At 47.3% G+C, this 19940-nt stretch overlaps 1 protein-coding gene across 2 annotated transcripts in view; it reads left to right on the plus strand.

Annotated features, from left to right (window-relative positions):
• Window positions 1–19940, plus strand: part of PIK3C2B (phosphatidylinositol-4-phosphate 3-kinase catalytic subunit type 2 beta) — a 463326-nt gene that overhangs the window by 290913 nt on the left and 152473 nt on the right. For both annotated transcript variants that reach the window (XM_078644643.1, XM_078644644.1), the window contains exons 14-15: window positions 5779–5890; window positions 11549–11691. In XM_078644643.1, coding sequence (XP_078500769.1) covers window positions 5779–5890; window positions 11549–11691 — 255 coding nt within the window. The remainder of the gene's footprint in view (window positions 1–5778; window positions 5891–11548; window positions 11692–19940) is intronic.

A 19940-nucleotide genomic window follows, 5' to 3' on the forward strand; every position in this document is an offset into this window, starting at 1 on the left:
AAGTTAAATGCCTATTGGCCGGCATGGCAAGCAGCAGGCCACTTGGCGTCTGTCGCATTTAGGGCCTCGCAATATTTTTCAGTGTTGAGCACCAACCCAACACGGGGTCAAAGTATTAGTGTCTACGAGTGTATGTAGGCTGGTATCTCCTTAAAGAGGGACTCGGGAACTGGGGGATGAAGCGTTTGTTAGCACCTCAGGGGGTGCAGTAGCACCCTGTAGCTAGGATGACCAGGTGTCCCGGTGTTGCCGGGACAGGCCCAGTTTCTCAACGGTTGTCCAGGCAGATTACGGTAAAATTGGCTCATGTCCCGTTTTTTGGAGACGGTAAACTGAAACCAGTGAGAGGCACTTTTTCAGGTGTTCCAAAGCAGGGCTAGTTAGCAGCTGTTATGAGTAGGCAATTTAATTAATAGATATGATGGTGGTTTAAAAAATTACATTTTATTTATTTTCGAAGTGCGGAGTGCGCACAGTAGGACAGCCCCAGAAATTCACAGCTTCCTTCAGCTTAGAGAGCTCAGACTGGAGAACCTCTAGATGTAACTCCTTGAAATGGGGACAGTGCTGTCTGCAGTCTTATCAACTAGTAAGTGATTTAATTTTACTGTTGTGGACCCTCCCCGAGGTCGGTACACTATCTTCAGAGTTTTATATAGCGCAAACTTGACCCGATGGTATCAGAGCGCTTTACACGAGCACCAGTTGCGTTACATGAGGACACATCCATTTTTGTACGGCACAGGGAGATTAAGTGATTTGCCCCGAATCACAGGATGTTGAGCGTCCTTGCCGAGAATCAAACCCGGTTCCCCAGATTTGAGGTCGACTGCACTAGCTGTTAGGCCACATCCTCTTCTCTAACTATCACTTCAGCCCAATAATCAAAGGGCGGTAGAGTGTTTCCATAACTGGTAGATTATCTTCTGTCACTTAACCCCAGTTCACTCAGCCCGGCGGCCTCATTGAGTGAGGCTCCACACCTCGGTCTGGGTGATTCTGTACTTTATTGAGCGGGGGTATTTGACAATCCTGCATCGCCACTATTTTGACCCGTGTTATGAACACTCCCTCTCATGTTGCCCCCGTACTGGAGGCTGACTGCACAGCTTTTATATCATTATAGGCCGCCACAGCGGGCTATACTTACCATTAAAGACTGTCTCCACCGTCTGATGAGGGCCTTTAACAAGTACACAGGGCTTTAAAGGCCGGCATAGCCCTCTATGGAGGGTCATAAGTTAGGCTCCCAGTTTTCAGTTTTTACTGATTTTTACAGATAAATACAGAGAGAAAACAATGTGTTTCCTGTCTGTATTTATTTTGAAATGCATAAAAATACAGAAAATTGCACTTATTGTGGATGACACTCTATGCTATCCTTCATGAATTCCAAGCCAACAGCTGGAAGCATGGGGAGGGAAAAAAATGGGACGAAATGTCCTTAAATACAGGCATAGCTCAACATGTATGTGTATGTAATGCTAATGTGTAGTGTTTTATTTTTGGCTTCCTAATGTGCTAAAAAGCAGCAGGCATCAAAGTATGAGTGCAAGTTTATCACTTAAATAAATGTGGAAATATACCATTTTACAACTCCATTTACTCTCAAAACATAAAATAAAAACAGATAAATACCAATAACATGGGTAAAAAATACATATGGATTAATACAGATGAAAATGTTAAAAAATATATATATATCATTAAACCGGGAGCCTTAGTTATAAGGCTATTAGAACATTTCGCCCCTAGAGGGCAGAATGTTCTGATATTGAAAACCAAGGTATCATGGAGCCGAGGGGGTTAAAATCTCCATGAGCTCTGTGAGGCCTTTGTTCACCACAACAGCTGTGAAATAAAAAAAAATGGAAATGTTGATGCTCTGGGCTTTACCAGCCATTAAAAGCCTGAAGCACCCATTGTTTTCAATGGAGTGCTCAACATTCCAATGTTCTAATATACATTAGCTACGTCAGTGGGTTTCATGTCAGAGTTTTCCAGGCACCTCAGTTTAATTTAGAGTGTGTTGTACACCTAGGAAGACTTCATGGTGCATACAGCGCCTTGAGACCCTCACGTGTGAGTAGCGCACTTTTTAAACACCCTGATTGATTGATTGATTGATACCCACTTGCATAAAGACATACAACGAGCCACAAGGTCCATCTACAGATAACCAGGGCTTCAGTATTAGTTGGAAACTCTGATGGTTCGCCCCAAGCCAAAGGGCAGAAGCTTGCGAATTCCAGCTTTTGGTTGCTATTCTGAGCCCAGACCCTCCCGTGAGGACCTTACAGCAGGCTGACCATTGAGCACATGTTCAGAGAAAGAAGGGAGGTTTCTGGTTGACGCTCAGTGCTCTGACACTTGGCTAAGAAGTTGGGGGGGCCAGATTTACCAGAGCGCCATGAACCTCTTATATTGCCTTAAACATGTGTTCCTGACTGGACTGTTCCCATGAGGCACAGGGTCAGACTGATTTGCATATAGCCATGTCTGAACTGGGGTGGCAGAGTGGTCTAAAGAACGGTGATGGATTAAACCCAGATCTTTTGACTGGGTGTGAGTGTTTGATTGGTTCGGATGCTCCGTCCATCACCACCCCCTTTTGTACCGCTTTTGGCCGCCATAAGTGTGGCAGGGTATGCTCAGACGTGAGTCCCTTGCTCACTTTGCCACTGGATTCAAGCAAGCCGGGCTGAAGACGGCTGGAATGCCAGAAACCGGTCCTCGGAAGCTTGTTTCCGGTCCAGGGAAGGCATGGCTTGGCAGTTCGGGCTGGACTGTTCCCATGAGGCACAGGGTCAGACTGATTTGCATATAGCCATGTCTGAACTGGGGTGGCAGAGTGGGCTAAAGAACGGTGATGGATTAAACCCAGATCTTTTGACTGGGTGTGAGTGTTTGATTGGTTCGGATGCTGCGTCCATCACCACCCCCTTTTGTACCGCGAATGGTTAGTGGGCACAAGCTGGCTGGCCTTTTTTTGGGCTTTTGCAGGCACTTTTCTTGTGGCAGCTCCTGGTAAAGTCCTGTGCACTAATCTGTCTTGATCAAATTAACGGTCCATGTGACAAAGCAATGCTGGGTCAGCAGAAGAGTGGACAGGACACGCTGTCGAACTTCAAATTGGAGGTGTCAAGCCCTGGCCACAGCTGATACTTAGGTTTCTAGGGGGAGGCTCTAAGCATTAAATACGCTTATGAATGTGTATTCCTTGTGAGAGCACTGAATGTAGACCCAGGTCTTCAGACAACAATGTACCGCCCAGGCCTCAAACTCACTTCGAGAGGATACAAAAGTTCACTGGGCTCAAGGAACGCCTGCGTGGAGTCTTCTCCACTTTTTCCATGAGCTTGGCCAAATATGACGGGCACGAAACTGGACACAGTCATATAAGGCCATCCTGGCCGAGAAACCCACACTCTTCATGCCTGAGCTGGGAAAGGCCTCAGAATTTCTCAACATTAAAGTAAACGGTTATAGAATAGAAAAACTTGGGAAGGCGAAGCTCTGGGTCATCGCGATTAATCTCATCCCTCCTTCACAATCACTCCTCCGCAGCACCACACCGCATAACTCCTTTACTCCGAACTCTCTTCTCCCCTCCCAGCTCCTCATCCTGTTCCATGCAACTCTATATCTCTCCCCCTTCTCTCCTTCTGACCCCTATGCCTTGCAATTAAGTTAAAGAAGACCTAAATTATCTTAAAAACGTCAGTGGTAAAAAAAAAAAATGCTCTCTACCATATTTGCAGATATAGTTGCATGAGTTTTACTTTAGATTAGCACAACGTGTTCTACTACTGCGCAGCCAGAACGTAGCTATTAATGATTAACATTGAAGGATTGTTCCATATAAATTACCATCGATCACCTTAATGTTAGTGCTCGGATTAGTAAATAAGAGTGAATTGTCCTTTTTTTGCCACTGCAATTAATGTGATGATGTTTGAACATAATTAACTGGATTTCCGAGATTTGTAACCTTATTGCGATTACATCACTACAGTTGCAGCATTGCGATGCTATTGGGTCACACATCCGTGTTGCGCCATGACACGAAACAGTTTATACACCATAATAATGCATATCACCAAATACACTCTTGCAAAATAACACACCATTCCTCCATCTTCCAAATCATACTGCAACCACTACTAGCCTAAACACCCCTCAAGCGGCACACAACACCCCCTAATGTGTAAACTTGCACCACATCACCATACCAAACCTGCTGGACCATGTCTTCACACTGAAAAGCGAATCACTCACTACACACATTCAGACCACAAAACATCCTTGTATACCCCTTCATGCAGCACAGCCAACCCCATCCCTCTCAATGCTCAAACCACCCCATTCTTTGTACATACCAACACACTATGCTTTAACAAAACTGGAGCCATATGATTCACTCAAGCCAAAGGGCTACTATAAGTTGTGACCTGGTGCTACACTTTGCACTAATACTCAAGATACTAAAACACACTCATCACACGACTTTCCTCTCATTAAAATGCACAGCATACCAAGATCACCTTCGAAAGACCTTCAATCTTCCAGTGTGTGCCACAACTCCAGACTTCCTCAACCTCTTTATGTAAAACCCGCCGGACAAATCACACCAACTGAGCACATCACTAATGACAGTCAAACCACACAAACACACTCTCAATATTAGACTATCTGAACTCTTCAGCATGAGTCCTGAACAATAACTTGGGGTCAATGGAAAGCCAGGTCGAAAGAATAGCCCTACCTCTCTTTGGATCTCTGTGTTGGAATTTAAGGCAAACTATCCATTGAGCTCGGGTGACATTACACCTGCGTCCGCCCACATCCGCTACCAACCTTACACGCATCAAGTTTCGGCCAAAGGTAGAAAGGCCCTCTCATCCCTGACTCTCTTCTGAAACACCCTTCTTTGAGAATACCCACAAAATAGGTATGGGGGAAATTGTTAAAACACGTAGGGGCCCATTCTGAAATATTAGAATAAACAGTTTTAAATCCACTGCCATAGGTTTCCTTATACGGTATAACGGCTTTAAATGGACGGGTGCTACCAGGTACTCCGTACCTGTACTTCTTTCATTTGGACAGCATAGTACTGGCACGTCTTAGCACAGCTTCTGTGCTCTTAATGGGCGAGTACCAGACCTTCTCAACAGCAGACAGGTACTCTGGGACAAGCAGTCCCTGCGCTGCTATATTTCCATTTCAAATAATGCTGATAAATGTGGTTTACATTCCTGACTTGTAGGCAATTCCTAATCCCAGGAATAGTCCTGGAAATCTACAATTTCTATTTTCAGCATGGGAACCATTCTTTAAAATGTTTATGAAGTATATTGGTATCCTTGTTATTTTGATGAGCCTTCCCGCTTAAATGTCTGCGATATAATGTAATCTGGATGAGTTCCTCTGAAAATACCTATGGTCATGACTCTGCTGAAAGGCCCATATGAAGACGGAAATCCTGACACTGGAGAAGATCCTGTTTTTTAAATAAGATAACAAATACTTCAATGGCGACTGAGCAGCACGTTTTTTGTTTGACCTTTAAATTACAAGAAAGGATTAAATTTAGAAGCACTGAAGAAGGAAGTGCACAGGAAAGAGTTTTCTTCACCTAGGAGTAAATTGGGGTGGGTTTCCGCCTCTGCAGTCTCTTGAAAGAGTGTCCGCGTGGAGTCACCGACCTCTTCTTTGCACACTTGGCCGAAGCCTCTTTGGACACAAAAGGTTCTAAGTCTCCCTTTTGTCCTCTAGGGTCCTCACCTGTGGCCGGAAGCTTCTCGGCCTGTGGCCAGCGACGAAGGACAACGCCAGAGCCCGCTCCAGCGCCCCCAACATCAACCAGCCGGACAGCGTCATCCTGCAGGTGAGTCACCTTTCCCGTTCTGTGGTGGGTGGAGAAGGGTCTCTGGGATTGCCGCTGCAAAGCAAGTGCCCGGCAGCGCCCAGTGGATTCTAATGTTTACAAAAAAGTACCTGCCTAAAAAGCCCAGAAAACGGTTGCAACAACGATAGTAGTTCACCAATATACAAGGTATTTTTTTAGGCCAATTATGAAGATTTTAAAAAATGGCAAACTCAACAAAGTGGAATTGTTAGAGTTTAGGTGAAGAGTTTAATCCTGTGAAATGAAAATTGTAATCTGAAAATACAAGAAAAACATTTGGACTAGTTAAAATTGCCCAAACGTTTCTGAAATCTAGATTGCATACAATATATAAATGATTCGTGTCTTGTTTATTTATAGCACGTTTGTAATAGGCTAGTGAACAATAAATCTGAAAACGTTACTTCCCTGTGGCAGTAGTTTTGGAGTGTTAATCTATTCTAGATTCGTGTGTCCAGACTTGACGTAAATCTTGCTCCCACTCCATTCCCCACCCCTTCCAGAATCTGACCACATATACAACCTGCTGATGTTTACCCTTAAAAAGATTGCATTCGTACTTTCTGCAAGTAAGACCCTTGCTTGTCGGGGTCTCTCGTTGGCGTGGTCTCAACCCGAGTCCCAGAGGTGTTTGTCGTGGGCTGCACATGCTGAAAGATTGTTCTGCATGGTCACCGATTTTTGAACAGAGGCATCATTCCTCTGCCGGTTTTTCTGGCGCCATTGCTGTGTCAGACCTGTTAGAAGCTGGTTTATCTACACTTTGACCATTGACCATTGTACCTCAAAACCATCCACCGTGATAGACATCCGGTCTTTATAGGAAAATATACTATTCCCATTTTTAAGTTTGCTATTAAGGCGATAACAAGCTCTTCCGCTTTGATGAAATAATATAAGCGTACGTGCATTTTTGGACGATCCAAATAACGCTACAATATACGTATCGCCATCAAGAATTTGTCGCATGGTCCTCATGGAATTTTAAGTTTTATTATGGTCTATGACTGTTTAGAAAAACAACAGAGGGACCCGACTGATCTTCTGTGTGAACACTAGTTTTTCAGGCCTAAACCTTGTACATTTGCGCTATTGTAATATCAAACTGCTGATCCTACGCATATCGATACAAAACTTTTTGATTGTCATCAAACAACTTGAATGTGTGGCTCCTGAAGAAGGCGTTTTTTTCTACACCGAAACGCGCGTCAAGTTCATTTCGCCACTGCTTTGGAACACCAATGATAACTGTAGAAAAATCCCCCCTCTTTTTTCTCAGTGGGTTCTTGTTTTTATGATTAATTTTGTGTAAAAATTGTATGATTTTTAAATTTACTGTATTTTTATTGTATAGTTTCTGATCTCCAGTATTCTATATGATTTTTAATTATGTGTATTAAAACTATGGTTGTTTTTAAATACTTTTCCCTTATTTTTGTTTCGCTGTCATTTTAAGTCACTTGTTTTTCAATATTGTCAAACTGCCTAGGAATTTTTATTCACATATACATGCTGAAAGAGAGCAATTCTTACTGGAGCTGCTTATTTTGAATGGGTAGGCCGGCAAGCGGGAGATGACGGTGTCTTTCGTTCATCCCTGATCACAGCTGGAGGCTAGCTAACCCGTGGGTTTTGTACAATCCTCTGTACTGCACCTCTGGCGAAGGAGAAGAGAAGAGGCGGGGGAATCATGCAGCCTTGCTCGTGGGTGGGATTTTTCCTTTTATTGTTCAGTCTTTTTCAGAGTATTGCTTGGCAGAAGAGAAGTTGGGATGCAGAGTCCCATGAGATGGCAGGCAGAGTGGACCACCCTGTTTCCAACATTTTCCAGCTGTTTTTCACTCTGATTTGTTGCACTCTGAGGCAGAGGAGAGGGCCCTTTCTTTTGAGGGCGCAGCATTAGAATCTTAGAATGTGCACCCCAAAACAAGCTTACTAACATCAAAGCCTATGCCACTGGGTTGGGTGCTGGCAAGTCTGTAGCTGGTACCCAGGGCCACTGGAATTATGCGTCAGGAGACTGACAAATTATGCGGCTGGGTTGAGTAAATTATGTAACAAGAAAAGGTATATTATTCAGCATAATGTGTGCATTTTGTGATAGTATTACTTCATGATGTTGTCATTTTTGCACTTGTTAACTCTGTCTGGGTATTGGTTGCACCTCATTAGTACCGGTTTAGCACCCAAATATAGCAATAAACAATAAAAGTGACTACTCAACCTTTCCTAGGGGCCTCACATTGCACGTGAACATGTGTCGCTGCGTCTTTAGTAACTTTTGAGCCGTATGAGCGAGAAACATAATTATTTTTTGTTAAAATGTGCAGATTATGCAGTTGATGATGGAATATGTGACAAATGCAGAAAATCTATGGTTACACGAAAACCGCTGCAGCTGTACAATCTCATAATTCCAGTGGGCCTGCTGGTACCTCACATCTCAACTCTCCCTTCACCCGCCTGCTGTCTCGCTATGGTTCTTCATGGCTGGCTCTTAATTCTCTTCCCCTTTTCTCTTCCCATTTTTTTACTTGCCTACGTTTGCATCACTTATTTAGCTCCTTCCTGATCTATTTCCAATCTGTTATCCATATCTCTTGATTTCCTGCCTTCTTTGTTTCCCTCTATTTGTACCTGCCCTTCTTACTCCTCCTCTCTTCATCTGATACTCCTTTCACCAACTTTCTATTCTCCTTCCACTGTCCTCCTGCTCTCTTCAAATAAAACGTTTTGTTCACTGCCTTTATTTGCCCTCTTTCAATTTGTTCTTTTCTTGTCTGAGCCATTTTGAGTTTCCCACACACTTTCTGCGTTTTTCATGTTCTCACGCTAACTCTCTCTATTCTCTTTCCCCCCCTTTTTCATCTGCCATTTCTCGTCTTTCGCTCAAACCTATTTTATCCATTGCACTTTACATATACCTTGCTGCTTTTTATTTTCACCCACTTCCATTTCCCAATCCCCTTTTTCTCTTCCCCCTCCTACCTTCTCCTTCGCTTATTTCCGTTTTCTGTCTTAACTTCTTTAGCTGTCTGCTTCCTTGCTTGTCTCCGACTCTCATCTGCTCTCCTCCTCTGTCATTCCTTCCCTCTCGCAGTCACCCTCTTCTCGAACCTCCACAGAGCCCTCCCTGCCTGGGCCTCCCTTCTCGTTCGTCTTTGTTCTCTCCCTCCCCCCGTGTGGTGTTTAGACCCTTCATCGCTCGCCCTGGCCTCCGTTTCACTGCCCCTGCTTGCCTCTCCGGACGCAGTGTCTGTTGTGTGCGGCCCGTCGCACCGCGCCGTGCGCCACGTGTGCTGCCCGGTGATGAGGCCCGCAGGCCGGGCCGGGCCTGGCCTGCCAGGGAGCGTCTGAGAGGAAGCAGCTGTGCTCCGCGCGCTGCCAGGACGAGGAGGTGTTGGAAGGGCCTTGTTGTGGTTTGGATCCGCCCGGGGAAGGGAAGATGTGCTGGGAACAGAGCCCTCCAGACCCCGGAGCTGCTTTCACTAAGGTTCACTCGCAGAGGCATCGAAGGGCTCTGGGCATGGATTTTAAGAGACGGCAAAGCAGAAACACACATTAACAATGTCTGCCAGTCTCGAGACGACAACCTGCCCCTTTTAAATGGTGGAAGTCGGCGAGGTTGGCAGTGAGTGGCCTCGGCGGCACAGACCTGCTGAGGTCACCCCTCATACCTGCCAGGTTGTGGCTGTGAATGTCTGGGAGAAGTGTTGTCTGAGAGGTGTTGTTGCTTCGTGGCACACATTATGTGACGCTGCAGAGATCTACTGCACCCTGGCTGTATCCTTTTTTGTCCGGAAGAGGAGTGCCAAAGCCAACCTAAAGTCTAAGTTCTAAATTGAATCAGTGATAAGTTCACCTTTCTTCTTGGTGTCAGGCTGCACTTTGGATTCCAGGGTCAGTCTCCCTTCACTGGCTGAGATGTGGCTGTGGATTGGAGCCAGTCACCGAGGGCCACTGCTGCTATGTGACACTCAGCAACACTGGCATGTTCCATAGCAGAAGAAACTTAAACTAAATGAAGGGAGAGCATGGAAAGCCTTGCCACTGCCCCCCAACCACGCCACTTAAGCGGAGTCTGGTTTCGTGGAGGCTTTTCTGAGCACAGGGACGTGGAGGCTGTCTTGTCGGCCATCGACAAAGGGCAGTCTATATGGAGACCGCCATCTTGTCAGTTCTTGCACAGTGTGTGTCGAATGGACACCGCCATTCGTTGGATTTCAATGACACTCACAACACGTGCTTATCCCACACGCCCCACACATGAAGATAGGCGTGGGTTCCCGGTTATGGGGGAACTGCATGAGCCTTTAACAGACAAAGTTGACAGGCTCCCCAAAGAGTGTACAGATAAAAAAGGCCTGTGCCCCTAAACTATAATCACACTGCCACTATTACCAGTCACTTCGTAGCCTGGGATGATGGGACATCAGGTCAAACAGCCACTATTACCAGTCACTTCGTAGCCTGGGAGGATGGGGCGTCGGGTTGGGGGTTTACTTTGTGTGAACCTGATGTCAGCAAAAAAGGGCTTTGCTGAGGAAAGGTAAAATGAAATCCGCAGTCATCTCGGTGCACCTCTCCGACTGTCTAGTTTAATGAAAGAAAACCTAACGCATACTCAACAATAATGTACAGGGCATGGCGATACGGCAGAGGTTTTCCAAACCGCGCAGAGCCCGTTTGTCGCGGAGTACCATGACCCCAGGGATCTGTTGAAGCATACCTCCCAGAAGAGCAGAACCGGTGCCCATGATGAACAGAATCCGCTACTGAGCCAGGTAGGGCAAACGCCGGCTTGAGGAGTTTCTGCTCTGGCTTCAGTAGGAGCAGAGCATGGTCACTCTATGTGGTGTGCCATAGGGGATCTGTTACTATGCAGCAGCTGCGGGTATCTATGGATTCCACTAATATTGTGAAGAGCCCTTTCTATACGAGCACTTATATAGGAGCCTCAAGAGTATAGTGAAGCTCCTCTGTCACCACGTGAGGAGTGCATTGCTCTGGTACGAAATGAATCTCATAGGTAGTTGCACTGGAATTTAGATTTTTCTTCCACATAATTATGGATTTTCTGCATTTGCCACATAATCTATTGTCTTCTACAAAATCTGCATATTTTTGCAAAAAATGGTCTAGCTCATACAGATGAAAAGTTACTAAAACGCAATAGAATGCCCTTCTCAAAGGTGGACTAATCACCTTGCGGTTGCATATTGCTTCATGTGTGTGCTACACTGGTGCTGATGAGGTGAACCTTTGCCCAGGCAAAATTAACATATGTAAAAATGACAAAATAATGACGTAATACTATCATTAAAAAAACAGCATTATGCTACATTTTTTGCCCTTTAATGCCACTTAATTTAGTAAACCTTCCGCATTATTTGGTCCTCCCCAGCCGCATAATTTTAGTGACCCTGCCCATAGGTTATCTGAGCTCGCAGAGGCAGTTCTGCTGCTGTCCTCTATAGTCCGAACCAAACTAACTGAATGCCTGACTCTCAGACTGCTGTAGAACAGGCATTGAGCCAAGTCAGGATGGAAACTGGGACCAGTTCTGACTCCTAGCAGTTTTGATGAAGAGTTGAAGATTGACCTTTTCTGAATGACTGTTTTTTGGTTTTATCTCAGATTGACTTTCCAAGCTCAGCCTTTGATGTGAAGTTCACGCGGCCACAAAGTACAGAATTCAGTCCTGTGTACGAGTTCAAAAGCCTTAGCGAGGATGACCAGCGGAAGCTCAGAGATGTTATGAGGAAGAAGTCACTCTACTGGTAAGTGATGGCTCGATGGAATGGAATGTCTGGTGACACTCACCTAAACAAAGCAGCAGACGACACCTTACTATGAGACAATACGAACAGGCAAATAGAATTTGACAGGCAACATTTCAAACCACATTCAAACAAAGCAGACTTTTTAGAGAACAGCACACCAACACAAGCCAGGGACACTACTCTTATGTAACCAGCTGTCTAGCACTTGTGAATGGCTACACGGAAGCAAAGCAGAGCACCTAGTGATGGTTTGTTCTGTAGGTTCTCCGACACGCAAGTGTCCTTGCTTGGTCTAAGAAATGTTTGCAATTCAACACTGTGGCAAATCAATACAAGCAGTACACTGGAATATTGTATCACTGCAGTGACCTAGCTTCCAAAGATGCCCTCACTGCAGGGAAATCACAATGGGAGCTGCTGTTAATCCCGTGCATCAGATTGGGAGGTGTACTCAACTGCACATCACACTTGGAGCTGCCCTTAATGCAATAAGATCAAAATGGGCGGGAGCTGTCCCTCCTGCAGTGACATCACTGGGCACTGCTCTTTTCAGCTTCTGTCACTTCTGTGACATCACACTAGGACCATGTTCCTCCTGCAGTAACCTCACTGGGCACTGCTCCTCTCATCTGCGGTCACTGCTATGACATCACACTGGAAGCATGCTCCTCCTGCAATAACATCACTGGGAACTGCTTCTTTCGGCTGCTGTTACTGCTGTGACATCACACTAGGAGCATGTTCCTCCTGCATTAACCTCACTGGGCACTGCTCCTTTCTGTTGCTGTGACATCACACTAGAACCATGTTCCTCCTGCATTAACCTCACTGGGCACTGCTCCTCTCATCTGCGGTCACTGCTATGACATCACACTGGAAGCATGCTCCTCCTGCAATAACATCACTGGGAACTGCTTCTTTCGGCTGCTGTTACTGCTGTGACATCACACTAGGAGCATGTTCCTCCTGCATTAACCTCACTGGGCACTGCTCCTTTCTGTTGCTGTGACATCACACTAGAACCATGTTCCTCCTGCATTAACCTCACTGGGCACTGCTCCTTTCTGTTGCTGTGACATCACACTAGAACCATGTTCCTCCTGCATTAACCTCACTGGGCACTGCTCCTCTCATCTGCGGTCACTGCTATGACATCACACTGGAAGCATGCTCCTCCTGCAATGACATCACTGGGAACTGCTTCTTTCGGCTGCTGTTACTGCTGTGACATCACACTAGGAGCATGTTCCTCCTGCAGTAACCTCACTGGGCACTGCTCCTCTCATCTGCGGTCACTGCTATGACATCACACTGGAAGCATGCTCCTCCTGCAATGACATCACTGGGAACTGCTTCTTTCAGCTGCTGTCACTGCTGTGACATCACACTGAGCGCATGCTCCTCCTGCAATGACATCACTGGGAACTGCTTCTTTCAGCTGCTGTCACTGCTGTGGCATCACACTGGTACCATGTTCCCCCTGCAGTGACATCACTGGGCTCTGCTCCTTTCAGCTGCTGTCACTGCTGTGACATCACACTAGGACCATGCTCCTCCTGCAATGACATCACTGGGAACTGCTTCTTTCAGCTGCTGTTACTGCTGTGACATCACACTAGGACCATGTTCCTCCTGCAGTAACCTCACTGGGCACTGCTCCTCTCATCTGCGGTCACTGCTATGACATCACACTGGAAGCATGCTCCTCCTGCAATGACATCACTGGGAATTGCTTCTTTCAGCTGCTGTTACTGCTGTGACATCACACTGGAAGCATGCTCCTCCTGCATTAACCTCACTGGGCACTGCTCCTTTCTGTTGCTGTGACATCACACTAGGACCATGTTCCTCCTGCAGTAACCTCACTGGGCACTGCTCCTCTCATCTGCGGTCACTGCTATGACATCACACTGGAAGCATGCTCCTCCTGCAATGACATCACTGGGAATTGCTTCTTTCAGCTGCTGTTACTGCTGTGACATCACACTAGGACCATGTTCCTCCTGCAGTAACCTCACTGGGCACTGCTCCTCTCATCTGCGGTCACTGCTATGACATCACACTGGAAGCATGCTCCTCCTGCAATGACATCACTGGGAACTGCTTCTTTCAGCTGCTGTTACTGCTGTGACATCACACTGGAAGCATGCTCCTCCTGCATTAACCTCACTGGGCACTGCTCCTTTCTGTTGCTGTGACATCACACTAGGACCATGTTCCTCCTGCAGTAACCTCACTGGGCACTGCTCCTCTCATCTGCGGTCACTGCTATGACATCACACTGGAAGCATGCTCCTCCTGCAATGACATCACTGGGAATTGCTTCTTTCGGCTGCTGTTACTGCTGTGACATCACACTAGGACCATGTTCCTCCTGCAGTAACCTCACTGGGCACTGCTCCTCTCATCTGCGGTCACTGCTATGACATCACACTGGAAGCATGCTCCTCCTGCAATGACATCACTGGGAACTGCTTCTTTCAGCTGCTGTTACTGCTGTGACATCACACTAGGAGCATGTTCCTCCTGCATTAACCTCACTGGGCACTGCTCCTTTCTGTTGCTGTGACATCACACTAGGACCATGTTCCTCCTGCAGTAACCTCACTGGGCACTGCTCCTCTCATCTGCGGTCACTGCTATGACATCACACTGGAAGCATGCTCCTCCTGCAATGACATCACTGGGAACTGCTTCTTTCAGCTGCTGTTACTGCTGTGACATCACACTAGGACCATGTTCCTCCTGCAGTAACCTCACTGGGCACTGCTCCTCTCATCTGCGGTCACTGCTATGACATCACACTGGAAGCATGCTCCTCCTGCAATGACATCACTGGGAACTGCTTCTTTCAGCTGCTGTTACTGCTGTGACATCACACTAGGACCATGTTCCTCCTGCAGTAACCTCACTGGGCACTGCTCCTCTCATCTGCGGTCACTGCTATGACATCACACTGGAAGCATGCTCCTCCTGCAATGACATCAATGGGAACTGCTTCTTTCAGCTGCTGTTACTGCTGTGACATCACACTGAGCGCATGTCCCTTCTGCAGTGACCTCACTGGGCACTGCTTTCGGCTGTTGTGACATCACACTGGGAGCTTGTCCCTCCTGCAGTGAAATCAATGGGCACTGCTCCTTTCGGCTGCTGTGACATTACACTGGGAGCTGTCCCTCCTGCTGAGACACCACTGGGCACTGCTCCTTTCAGCTGCTGTGACATTACACTGGGAGCTGTCCCTCCTGCTGAGACACCACTGGGCACTGCTCCTTTCAGCTGTTGTGACATGACACTGGGAGCTTGTCCCTCCTGCAGTGACATCTCTGGGCACTGCTCCTTTCGGCTGCTGTGACATTACACTGGGAGCTGTCCCTGCTGCTGAGACATCACTGGGCACTGCTCCTTTTGGCTGCTGTGACATCACACTGGGAGCTTGTCCCTCCTGCAGTGACATCACTGGGCACTGATCCTTTCAGCTGTTGTGACATCACACTGGGTGAATGATCCTCCTGCTGAGACATCACTGGGCACTGCTCTTTTCAGCTGCTCTCACTGCTGTGACTATTCAAATATAGGGGGTTTGCCCTAATACTCCACCCGCATCTGGGCAAAAGAACACTGAAAATACAAAAATTGATGCAGCAGAATGGATCCGAAACAACTTTTTTATGAAGGAAAATCAATTTAATACCTCACATGGAATTTTATGTCCAAACAATTTTTCTTATTCAGAAACCAACACCATAACATGATCCAAAGTGATATTTGTATCTATATATATATATATATATTTGTTAAATGAGACCATGCACAAAATATATACACACAGATTTAATATATATAAACCATCACACATATATCTGTACAACAAAATCAATCCTTGTTACCCTGTTTACCAATACGGATGCGAAGAATTATTTTTCAAACACAATAATTATCACTTGCAATCCGTATTAAAGAAGATCGCTCATATGGAAAGCACAAACTGCTGTGACGTTGCCCTGCGCGCATGTCCCTCCTGCAGTGACATCACTGGGCACTGCTCCTTTCAGCTGCTGTCACTGCTGTGACGTATCGCTGAACGCATGTCCCTTCTGCAGTGACATCACTGGGCTCTGCTCCTTTCAGCTGCTGTCACTGCTGTGGCATCACGCTGGTACCATGTTCCCCCTGCAGTGACATCACTGGGCACTGCTCCTTTCAGCTGCTGTCACTGCTGTGACGTATCGCTGAACGCATGTCCCTTCTGCAGTGACATCACTGGGCTCTGCTCCTTTCAGCTGCTGTCACTGCTGTGGCATCACACTGGTACCATGTTCCCCCTGCAGTGACATCACTGGGCACTGCTCCTTTCAGCTGCTGTCACTGCTGTTACATCACACTAGGACCATGTTCCTCCTGCAGTAACCTCACTGGGCACTGCTCCTCTCATCTGCGGTCACTGCTATGACATCACACTGGAAGCATGCTCCTCCTGCAATGACATCACTGGGAACTGCTTCTTTCAGCTGCTGTTACTGCTGTGACATCACACTGGAAGCATGCTCCTCCTGCATTAACCTCACTGGGCACTGCTCCTTTCTGTTGCTGTGACATCACACTAGGACCATGTTCCTCCTGCAGTAACCTCACTGGGCACTGCTCCTCTCATCTGCGGTCACTGCTATGACATCACACTGGAAGCATGCTCCTCCTGCAATGACATCACTGGGAATTGCTTCTTTCAGCTGCTGTTACTGCTGTGACATCACACTAGGACCATGTTCCTCCTGCAGTAACCTCACTGGGCACTGCTCCTCTCATCTGCGGTCACTGCTATGACATCACACTGGAAGCATGCTCCTCCTGCAATGACATCACTGGGAACTGCTTCTTTCAGCTGCTGTTACTGCTGTGACATCACACTAGGACCATGTTCCTCCTGCAGTAACCTCACTGGGCACTGCTCCTCTCATCTGCGGTCACTGCTATGACATCACACTGGAAGCATGCTCCTCCTGCAATGACATCACTGGGAACTGCTTCTTTCAGCTGCTGTTACTGCTGTGACATCACACTAGGACCATGTTCCTCCTGCAGTAACCTCACTGGGCACTGCTCCTCTCATCTGCGGTCACTGCTATGACATCACACTGGAAGCATGCTCCTCCTGCAATGACATCACTGGGAACTGCTTCTTTCAGCTGCTGTTACTGCTGTGACATCACACTGAGCGTATGTCCCTTCTGCAGTGACCTCACTGGGCACTGCTTTCGGCTGTTGTGACATCACACTGGGAGCTTGTCCCTCCTGCAGTGAAATCAATGGGCACTGCTCCTTTCGGCTGCTGTGACATTACACTGGGAGCTGTCCCTCCTGCTGAGACACCACTGGGCACTGCTCCTTTCAGCTGCTGTGACATTACACTGGGAGCTGTCCCTCCTGCTGAGACACCACTGGGCACTGCTCCTGTCAGCTGTTGTGACATGACACTGGGAGCTTGTCCCTCCTGCAGTGACATCACTGGGCACTGCTCCTTTCGGCTGCTGTGACATTACACTGGGAGCTGTCCCTGCTGCTGAGACATCACTGGGCACTGCTCCTTTTGGCTGCTGTGACATCACACTGGGAGCTTGTCCCTCCTGCAGTGACATCACTGGGCACGGATCCTTTCAGCTGTTGTGACATCACACTGGGTGAATGATCCTCCTGCTGAGACATCACTGGGCACTGCTCTTTTCAGCTGCTCTCACTGCTGTGACTATTCAAATATAGGGGGTTTGCCCTAATACTCCACCCGCATCTGGGCAAAAGAACACTGAAAATACAAAAATTGATGCAGCAGAATGGATCCGAAACAACTTTTTTATGAAGGAAAATCAATTTAATACCTCACATGGAATTTTATGTCCAAACAATTTTTCTTATTCAGAAACCAACACCATAACATGATCCAAAGTGATATTTGTATCTATATATATATATATATATTTGTTAAATGAGACCATGCACAAAATATATACACACAGATTTAATATATATAAACCATCACACATATATCTGTACAACAAAATCAATCCTTGTTACCCTGTTTACCAATACGGATGCGAAGAATTATTTTTCAAACACAATAATTATCACTTGCAATCCGTATTAAAGAAGATCGCTCATATGGAAAGCACAAACTGCTGTGACGTTGCCCTGCGCGCATGTCCCTCCTGCAGTGACATCACTGGGCACTGCTCCTTTCAGCTGCTGTCACTGCTGTGACGGATCACTGAACGCATGTCCCTTCTGCAGTGACATCCCTGGGCTCTGCTCCTTTCAGCTGCTGTCACTGCTGTGGCATCACGCTGGTACCATGTTCCCCCTGCAGTGACATCACTGGGCACTGCTCCTTTCAGCTGCTGTCACTGCTGTGACGTATCGCTGAACGCATGTCCCTTCTGCAGTGACATCACTGGGCTCTGCTCCTTTCAGCTGCTGTCACTGCTGTGGCATCACACTGGTACCATGTTCCCCCTGCAGTGACATCACTGGGCACTGCTCCTTTCAGCTGCTGTCACTGCTGTTACATCACACTGGGAGCATGTTCCCCCTGCAGTGACATCACTGGGCACTGCTCCTTTCAGCTGCTGTCACTGCTTTGACGTCCCGCTGAGCGCATGTCCCTCCTTCAGTGACATCACTGGGCGCTGCTTCTTTCGTCTGCCGTCACTGCTGTTACATCACACTGTGAGCATGCTCCTCCTGCAGTGACATCGCTGGGCACTGCTCCTTTCACCTGCTGTCACTGCTCTGACATCACAGTAGAAGCTGTCCCTCCTGCAGTGACATCACTGGCCACTGCTCCTTTAGGCTGCTGTGACATCACACTGGGAGCCAGTCCCTCCCGCAGTGACATCACTGGGCACTCCATCTTCAGCTGCAGTCACTGCTGTGACATCGCACTGGGAGCATACTGCTCCTGTCAGCTGCTATCACTGCTGTGACATCACACTGGGAGTTATTATTGCTGGAGTGATCTCATTCTCCGAGTTGCTCTCCGTATTGTGAGATTGCGCTGGGAGCTGTCATGCTGAAGTGACATTACACTGTGAGGATGCTCCTCCTGCAGTGACATCACTGGGCACTGCTCCGCTCAGCTACGGTCTCTGCTGTGACATCGCACTGGGAGCATGCTCCTCCTGCAGTGACATCACTGGGCACTGCTCCTTTCAGCTGCTATCACTGCTGTGATGTCACACTGGGAGTTATTATTTGCTCTACGTATTGTGAAATTGCGCTGAGCGCTGTCATGCTGAAGTGACATCACACTGGAAGCATGCTCCTCCTGTAGTGACATCACTGGGCACTGCTCCTTTCAGCTGCTATCACTGCTGTGATGTCACACTGGGAGTTATTATTTGCTCTACGTATTGTGAAATTGCGCTGAGCGCTGTCATGCTGAAGTGACATCACACTGGAAGCATGCTCCTCCTGCAGTGACATCACTGGGCACTGCTCCTTTCAGCTGCTATCACTGCTGTGATGTCACACTGGGAGTTATTATTTGCTCTACGTATTGTGAAATTGCGCTGAGCGCTGTCATGCTGAAGTGAAATCACACTGGAAGCATGCTCCTCCTGCAGTTACATCACTGGGCACTGCTCCTTTCGGCTGCTGTGACATCACACTGGGAGCATGCTCCTCGCAGTGACATCACTGGGCACTGCTCCTTTCAGCTGCTATCACTGCTGTGACATCACACTGGAAGCATGCTCTTCCTGCAGTGACATCACTGGGCACTGATTCTTTTGGCTGTTGTGACATCACACTGGGAGCTGTCCCTCCTGCAGTGACATCAGTGATTTGATTTGATTTTACATCTTGTAAAGCGCAGCGTATGCCCAAGGGCGTCTTGGCGCTAGAACAACCTAGAAGCTAAAATTCCAACTGATTTTATTTTATATTAACTTATTAGTTCTTAAACAGCCAGGTTTTCAGCAGACTTCTGAACGACCTCAGTGAGTTACTATTTTTCACTGAGCACTGCTCCTTTCGGCTGCTGTGACATTACACTGGGAGCATGCTCCTCCTGCAGTGACATCACTGGGCACTGCTCCTTTCAGCTGCTATCACTGCTGTGACATCACACTGGGAGCATGCTCCTCCTGCAGTGGCATCACTGGGCACTGCTCCTTTCAGCTGCTGTCACTGCTGTGACGTACCACTGAACATGTCCCTCCTGCAGTGACATCACTGGGTGCTGCTCCTTTCAGCTG

The sequence above is a fragment of the Lissotriton helveticus genome, chromosome 5_1 (assembly GCF_964261635.1).
Source record: "Lissotriton helveticus chromosome 5_1, aLisHel1.1, whole genome shotgun sequence".
Taxonomy (NCBI): Eukaryota; Metazoa; Chordata; class Amphibia; order Caudata; family Salamandridae; genus Lissotriton; species Lissotriton helveticus.